General features: G+C 42.0%; 1 protein-coding gene across 5 annotated transcripts; it reads left to right on the top strand.

The window, feature by feature from the left end:
• The first annotated feature begins 406 nt into the window (after positions 1–406).
• On the top strand, positions 407–8090 carry dcun1d4 (DCN1, defective in cullin neddylation 1, domain containing 4). Of its 5 annotated transcripts, none has more exons than XM_079350835.1 (11): positions 407–504; positions 1810–1880; positions 2003–2042; positions 2603–2690; positions 2857–2945; positions 3041–3111; positions 4598–4689; positions 4818–4926; positions 5268–5372; positions 5750–5852; positions 5944–8090. In XM_079350835.1, exons 1-11 carry the CDS (start codon positions 486–488, stop codon positions 5997–5999), a joined length of 843 nt encoding a protein of 280 aa, XP_079206961.1. In that variant the 5' UTR covers positions 407–485; the 3' UTR covers positions 6000–8090. The 5 variants fall into 5 exon arrangements, with proteins under 5 accessions (XP_079206961.1, XP_079206960.1, XP_079206962.1 ...); XM_079350834.1 differs by lacking the exon at positions 407–504 and adding an exon at positions 550–758; XM_079350836.1 differs by lacking the exon at positions 407–504 and adding an exon at positions 550–738.
• Positions 8091–8292: the final 202 nt, after the last annotated feature.

An 8292-nucleotide genomic window follows, 5' to 3' on the forward strand; every position in this document is an offset into this window, starting at 1 on the left:
TATTATTATTATTATTATGCACGAGGACCAAACACACTCGGCCACAACTATAGTGTTCATATAAACATGATTATCTCCGCCCGGCTAAGTTGACAGCAAACGAACCCAAACAGACAGAGGTAGTGGGAGGTCAATAAAAAGCAACGTTAACCAATCGGATTGCATCGTGGGCTGGTTTTCGGACTTGCACGAGGAATTCCTAGTGAGTGACGTGCAGGTGAAAACCTCTAAACCAATGAATTAGCAAGGTAGCTCAGCCCTGTTTGGGAAGTCGAACCAATCCCATCCATAAAAGGGGCGGGGCTTTGTTTCAACTACCGCCTTCTCCTGATGTGACGCTTAAAACAGCCAATCACCGCTGATTGAGGGCGGAGCTCAGACGGGCTTCCGGTTCAATCGAGTTCTGTGGGCGGGGCTTACGCTGACAAGGCCCGCCTATTGGCCGGTCTGCAGACTTCCCACAGACAGTTGTATGTTTCATAAAAATGCACTCTGATGCGGCAAGTAAGTAGAAAACGCTTTGGAGGCTTTTTTCTTCGTCTTAATAGCGACCCTTCACGGATCCCGTAGAGGGCAACACACATTTCGTGTTTCTTCTTCTACTACTTTTTTTTAATCCTCCTTTTCTCTCCGAGGTTTAAAGAGGACGAGTGAATTCCGTGCAATATGCTCGGCTCTTTGTATGAAGCTGTGGTGTATTGGGCGACAACAAAGGAAGAATAGGGAGAGTAAATCCAGGTGTTTTGGTCATGTGGGAGGTTAGATTTCACTCGAGTGGTTTTCCTTGATTTGTTTTTTTCTGTGTGTGTTGTTATGAATGCAGCCGACGTCGGTTGGATTGAGGAGGCTTTTTGATGCGTTGTGATCTTTATATTCCCCCCAGCTGAGGAGGCTCCCTGTGTCTCACTTAAAAACTTGGCATAAACGTAAAGGCTTCTTTAAATAGGTCAGTTTTGTGGTCTTGCTGCGGACTGTTACAGAGAAGGAAAATTGTGACGCAGTTGAGTAAAACATGTTTGATTGCACTGCTGCAGCGCTGCACGCACTGCTTTACGGCAGCTCCTGCAAAACTCGTGCTCAGTGCTAAATGTGCCAGCAAGTTAATAAAGTAAGATTTATTTAAAACAATGCAAAATGCGTCCAGTCTGTTGGGGTAAAACGTTGGGGGGCAAGAAGGGTCTGAAAGAAAGAGTTGTGTCGATCATGCTTGGGAATTGTAGTTTGGAATCTCAGCCAGCGCTTATTTTAAAACGGCCTCTTTAGAGGAAATGGACTACAACTCCCATACGCCAAACTCTCTTGATACTTTGTAAACTCTGTGCAAGTTGCGCGTCTGCACTGCTATTTTAGGTATGCAGCTAGTGTGCAGCTAGCTTCTTCTCCCGTCTGCTTTTTGGCCTCTTAAAAATCAATTAATCAATCAATTTTTAATGACAGCTCTTCAGCGACAATGCACAGATGACATCCTGCGACGAGGTAGTGTGCTTGATGGTGTATTTTAGAGTTAAGCCTGTCTTTAAGGGGGGGTGGGGGAATGAACAGAGTCACTCCCTGGTTCGTGTCAGATCTCCTCAGTCGTTAAATGAAACGTAAAAACCTGAGAGTAGAAATCCAAGCAGAAGTATTTGAGGCACTGAGGAGATGTATTGATTGCGCACAAAAAGCTGAAATCATAGGTGGATATTTGTGCTAAGATGATGTCACCTTCTCGTACCCTTGTGTGCTGGTAGCAGGCTGAGGAGTCGGTGCAGGAGGTTTCTGTCTTTTCTTTAACTTCAATCTGCGATGGGGTTTTTTCTTCTGATCCAGATTTTCAGCTGAATTCCCACTTGACTACACTGGCCAGCATCCATAAGATCCACCACACCTTGCACAGGCTGGTAAATACACATCAGCACTTTAAGTGTGTTTTACATGTTTAAGTGTTGTGTTTACACATGTGTGTCTGATTTGAATATCCTGATCACAAGCGTGTGGTCTTTTCACTCTTCTGTGTCCATAGAACTTGACAGAAGACGTTGGACAGGATAGCCACCCACCAGGTATTTTATTCATCTGCTTCTTCTCTGATTCGTAACCTTTTACACTTTTTTTCCCCCCTCCTCATATTCATCACTTTTTTTTTTTTACACAAGAGTGATACACGTATAAAAGTCTCAGTGACGTGACCAAACAAGTGGAAAGAAAAAGAACAGCTCAAGACAAACTCACACAGGTGACAGGAAATCGTCCACGTTATAGATCATGTGGTTATAGGTGATATTAAGACTCAGGAGACTTCTTGTAAGTTCGAGATAATTAAGAGAGCGTCTCCAGACTCTGTACAACTGATCACCTAATGCATGGAATATACTTTCTTATTATTATCACAAGGGAAGCAGTTCAAAGATGACTTTACATGCAATCCTTTTTTAAACAAATCAATAGTAATAAGATATTTATTTTAGCAGCATAGGTGAGTAATAGATTAGCTTGTACATCCTTTATCAACCCTGCTGTATTCCCTCACATGGTGGTGAGTGATCATACATGAAAGCTCCTCCTTTTTCTTCATGCTTCATGCATCATCAGTGTCTGTTTGTTGTCTGCTTCCCGTCCCCAGCTTGCTGCTCCAGAGCCATGCCTCCGAGGAAAAAGAGGAGACCCTCCGCTGGAGATGACATGTCGGCGAAAAAGAGTCGCCAGGACAGGTGTGATGCTTTGTTTCAGAGCAGCGCAGTGACACACGTTCTCTGGACCGATGTGGGCATGAAGCCTTTTTTTTTAAGTAAAGCCTGTCACCAGCTACATGTGTGACATGTGACACACGTGTGTGTACTGCTGCTGAAGTTGACTTGAAAAAACTTTTTTTTGCAGTGTTTTCAGAAAACATGAGACGACACAAATCCGTGAAGAGGACACATTTTCCAGTAAAAGATGTTTGGAGTGGTTCTATGAATATGCAGGTGATTGTAATTTTTATTTTTATTTTATTTTTTTAAGCACTGCACAAACGGTGTCACTTCATTCATGTGCCTTCACACTGGTCTGTGTTAAACAGGGTGTGATGAGGTGGTGGGTCCGGAGGGCATGGAGAAGTTCTGTGAGGACATCGGAGTGGAGCCGGAGAATGTAAGCTGATCTTTTTTTTTTCTCTCTATTTAAGGGATTTCTTTAGTTTGCATACAGTCTGAGTTTGCGTTTATTATTTTCTCTCTTACATTTAGCAAATTTAAGCAATTGATTTTGATTAATATGATCTGATATGATATGATGATTAATGTGAGCTAGTTTTAATTCAAGAGCGTCTCATTTGTAAGCTGGTTCTCATTTGGTTTGGGGAGTTCTGGAGGTCGGTCTTTTTTTTATTTTTTTATTTTTTTTACATGCATCAGACTTGTCATTTTATTATTGTATTGATACACCTGCTCCATTAAAATAAACTATTGTCAATAAATTGGGTCGACTGTAGTAAAGGGGCTGCAGAAATGCTCTGGGTTCTCTTGTTCGTTCACATCTTCAGCATGTTCAGTTTAAGTGTTTCCCCTAAAAAAAACACACAAGCAGACTGCAGCACACCTGGCTGTACCGTGTTCAGTGTGCGTCGAAACTTTTGCTTCTTAAAAGCACCTGTTATTTAACATAGATTTAAGAATTGTATATCAGGAATAAAAAACCAAACAAAAATAAAAGTCCAGTTTGTACGACCCAAAGCAAACACCAGTTTCCTGAAACCTACAGTATGGTTTTATGTAACTTTACCTTGCACACTACATACACTTTCACATATCTATAATGGTGGGTTTTTTTGTTGTTTTTTTTAATTTATTTTATGTGGACCCCAGGTACTGTACTCTGGGCCAGTGGTTCCCAAAGTGGGGTCAGGACCCCCAGTGGGTCACAAGCCCAAGATTTGGGGGACGGGGGGTGCGAGATGTCTTCCATTTAAACATTTTTTATTTTATTTTTTTAAGTTGTAAAGTTGACCCCCTTTATTGAAAGAAATATATGTGTGTGTGTGTGTGTGTGGCTGTGCAACACATTACATACCCTCACCACCTCCAGGGACAGTGGGGGGGGGGGGGTCCCCAGCCTCTGGCACCTTTATTTGGGGGTCGCTCGCTGAAAAGTTTGGGAACCTTTGCTCCTGTCATTGCTGACTGTGCAGCTAGCCGACCAACGTTATTGAGCTAGTCACACTTAAATCATGCATGCATGCATAATATTACAGGACGGGTTTTATCACATCCAAAGACACTGGATGTGTGTTCAGACCACGTATTGGAAAAACACATGGGCGTGTTTCTATTAGTTTACATTGAAAGGTGACAGTGGGGGCTGCTTTCACTGCCCCCGCCCCCTTTTTTTTTTTGAGGAGCTCGTTGTTCTAACTGATTTACAGTATGCTGGTATATGCAGTGTTTTTGACCCCACACCTGCAAATGTTTGTCTCATTTATCCATTTTAAACCCACAGCAGAGACTGTTGCACATCTCACGTGTCTTTATCAGGAAATACTTGACCCATCAGGCTCAATCTGAATCTATAATTGTTCCTGTTCTCTAATCAAGCTTTGGTGTTATCTGTAGTTTTAACGGTTGTTGTTGTTTGTGCCCAGGTGGTCATGCTGGTTCTTGCCTGGAAGCTGGATGCTCAGAGTATGGGCTATTTTACCCTCCAGGAGTGGCTGAGAGGAATGGGCTCACTGCAGTATGTTGCTTCACTTTTAGCCTTCGTCACAATCCTTTTTAATGATCCTGATTGGTTGTTTGTTTTTTCTTTGCTGTCTTCAGTCATTTTGAGAGTTTTGTCTTTAAGCACTTCTCTCTCGTTGTCAGGTGCGACTCCACGGAGAGGCTGAGAAACTCGCTTGAATACCTGAGATCTGTCCTTAACGACAGCACCAGTTTTAAGCTCATTTATAGATATGCCTTTGATTTTGCTCGGGTGAGTGATGCAAAGCTTCCAGGTAAACGCACATGGACGTGCCGAGTGCACCCTGTCATGTCACATTCAAGCCCACGCTCATGTTTAGAGGGTCAGTAATACTGTTAAAGTTTGAGGCGGCTCTCTCAGGAGGACGCTTGAGTTAAAACTGACACAAAGCATGTGGTAACAGTGTCGTATGTAGCATGTGGCAGCATGGAATTCAGAACTTCAGCCTAGTTTGTGCAGTGTGCTTATTTTGGTCATAATGATAATGTTTAAAGTGTGGTGGACATTTTTTTTTTTTTTTTTTTTTTGCGCGTGTGTGACGTCATTGAGCTTCGGCTGTTTTGATTGGACAGGAAAAGGATCAGAGGAGTCTGGACCTGAACACAGCCAAGTGCATGCTGGGACTTCTTCTGGGAAAGACGTGGCCTCTTTTTCCTGTGTTTAATCAGTTTCTAGAGGTAAGCGAGCAACGTCTCCACATTTTCCTCCAAAGTAATCCGAGCTGTTTGTTAATGCACAGTTACTTTTAAGGATGATAAATTGATAATCAGGTTTGTCCTGTTTAAGATGATATGACTGATGTACTTTATAGTGAACTCCCTGCTTAGCTCTGTTGATGTCTTTTGACCCAGTCAAAGTGTATAAATGTCTGTTTTGTTTCAGGAAGGGGAACCTTTTGATTGTGAATATATTTTAAAGATAAGCCTCTGAGGAACGTGTGATCTTTTAATTGAATTGAGTACTTCAGTATATTGTTGTTTGAGATGTCGTAGTTGTTCCAATTATAAGGTCGCTGTGTTGTCATAATGCATCAAACGTATTTCCTCTTCCGCAGCAATCCAAGTACAAAGTCATCAACAAAGACCAATGGTGCAATGTTTTAGAGTTCAGCAGGACAATCAACCTGGACCTCAGTAACTATGACGAAGATGGTGCCTGTGAGTAAACGCACAGCTACCTATGAATGGGATCTTTTTGTAAATGTCCCATGAACAGAATGCCTCATTCTTTGTCCTCTTCTTTCATCAGGGCCAGTTTTGTTGGACGAGTTTGTGGAATGGTACAAGGAAAGGCAGATGTCATAGGTGCAGAGCAAAGTGGAAAAATACAACTGTGACAACAACAACTATGAGAAACGACAACCAATAAGTAAACATTACAACATCGGTAAAGCAGTGACTGTGGGGGGGCTTCCTGGTGGAGGAGGGGGTTGAGGCTGTGGGTGGGGTCAGGGTGGGGTGCACTGGGTTTGCAGCCTGAGTGCATGCTGCCCCAGAGCGTGGAGGCGGAGGGCTGCCATTGTGGAGTAATGTCCCCTACTGAAGTTGCATAGTGGGCAAGCTTGCAGCAATCCCAGGCGGCATTGCTCTTTCTCACTGTGACATGTCATATTGCTGTCTGTGTTAGGATAACATGGTATCATACATGGATGAAAGGAGCAGAATGGTAACGTGGAGGAGATCCACTCCTCGGTCCTTATCTTCAGCACAGAGAAACCGACAGAAGTGACCATTCATGCTTTGTGTCTGAGTCTTAAACAGGGTCACTTTGACCTTGGACACATGAAAATATGATATACCTGTGCAATGAACTTAAACTTGAGCTTTTCTGGACAGGTGGCACTTACGTTTGTCATATTTTGAGTTGGGAGTTCTTCAAGAAGCACACTGTGTCAAACGGTCGGATGCAGGTTTCCGATGCCTGTGCGGTTTACTTTCGTTTTGTGCCAGTTATTATTTCCCAGTTTATGTTCCCTCCTGCTGTTTTGCTCTAGCTAATGCTAACAGTTTGCTAACCCCCCCTCCCCCCCCCTCTACAAAGGCCTCAGACCTCATAACACCAAACAAATCTGCATTGCTGCTTAATAACTCTTATTACAGTACAGCGGAGAGCCCCTAGTGCATTCATTGGTCTGATGACCAGTTAATGTTTCTACGTTGTGTCGGTAAGAGTATTACTGTGCCTCAAAACATGGAAGTCACTTTGTGTGTCCCACACACTCCAACAAACCCAAATGTAAATACATGTGTGAGAACACATTCTTCTACACACACACACACACACACAGACCGACATTCACATTCACGCACACACACAGACACACTGAGTGGTCAGGGAATATTTCAGGATGAATTCAGACTGTTTGGGCTGTGTTATAAGTTGACATAGAACTAGCTGGTGTCCATTTTGTCTTGATATGTGGCATCTGTTTTGTCTTTAGTCCACAGTTAGTTTCAGGTCTCTTATTGTAGCATCTCTCCCAACACTGACAGTGTTAAAATAACTGCAATTGAAGACCAGTGACCCTCTCAGGACGAGGTCCTTGAAGCTTGAGTAGAAAGGTAGGTTTGCTGAAAACATTGCATTTGTACCACCCATAGGATCTAAACGAATCATTGGACACTGACAGTTTGGAGCTGTATGATGATGCTATGCTGATCTTTTCGCCTAGTATAATGTTCTTGTAACACATGTATAAATTTTTGTCTTTGGCTGTGGTGTGATGCTGAATTGTCAGATTTAATATTTGCATGCACGCTCCAACGGAGCCTTTTGTGAATGGATGAGATTTTTTGAAAACATTTTTCAAATGTGTTTTTGTTTTGTACAGAGAATTGTGCAAGTGTTTTTTGTGTTTGATTTGATATTCACAATCATGTTACGCTAACTCTGAGGGACAACATGATTGTGTTTATTAAGACCTAGAACACGCCTGTAACCTCACGGTGGAACGGGAGTTCCCTCCTGCATTTTCACCATTTACACAAACGGTAACCCTGTAGTCAGAATACAGACTCTTATTTTATTTATGAGAAGTACATAACTTGTTTTGCAACTTTTTCCAACACACTGTCATGACACGCATACAACACATTTGTTCTGAAAATAAAACACAGACTTTCATGCCATTAAAATCCACAGCAGCTGTGACTATTAAAGCCTCTATTTTCATTACAAAGCCTCAACCATCAGCATCACCTCCGAGATTGAAGTAGTCGCGGATTGTTTACCAAATACTGTGTAGAGATCTATGTTTTAGTATGCTCCCACTACAATGCAGGAGGATGAACAACCTTGTCCCAACTGTATATATGTATGTAAACTGTGTTCGTGTCTATGTCTGTTTTCACTATAACCTATGTCTATATACATAAATAAAAGGGTTTATTAACTTACTGGCTTATATGTGGGTTTAAAGTTAAACAAGATACAAAAACACCTGAAGTACCTAATAAGTGTTTACTTCTTGCTACAAAGAAAAGCTCTTCATTGTTTTTATTCCACATAAAGACATAAAGCTTACTGTCTGTTAATAAGAATATGTTCAATATCTTTGATACACCATCTATAGTAATACAGTTTTTCATTATGCAGCAT

This window comes from Symphodus melops (assembly GCF_947650265.1).
Source record: "Symphodus melops genome assembly, chromosome: 8".
Classification (NCBI taxonomy): Eukaryota; Metazoa; Chordata; class Actinopteri; order Labriformes; family Labridae; genus Symphodus; species Symphodus melops.

Bases quoted from the DNA above. Each gene is read 5' to 3' on its own strand.
- dcun1d4 (XM_079350834.1), top strand. From the start codon at position 683: ATGAAGCTGTGGTGTATTGGGCGACAACAAAGGAAGAATAGGGAGAGT. The intron at 4,927-5,267 runs GTGAGTGATGCA...TTGATTGGACAG, and splicing joins ATGCCTTTGATTTTGCTCGG to GAAAAGGATCAGAGGAGTCT. The intron at 5,853-5,943 runs GTGAGTAAACGC...TTCTTTCATCAG, and splicing joins CTATGACGAAGATGGTGCCT to GGCCAGTTTTGTTGGACGAG.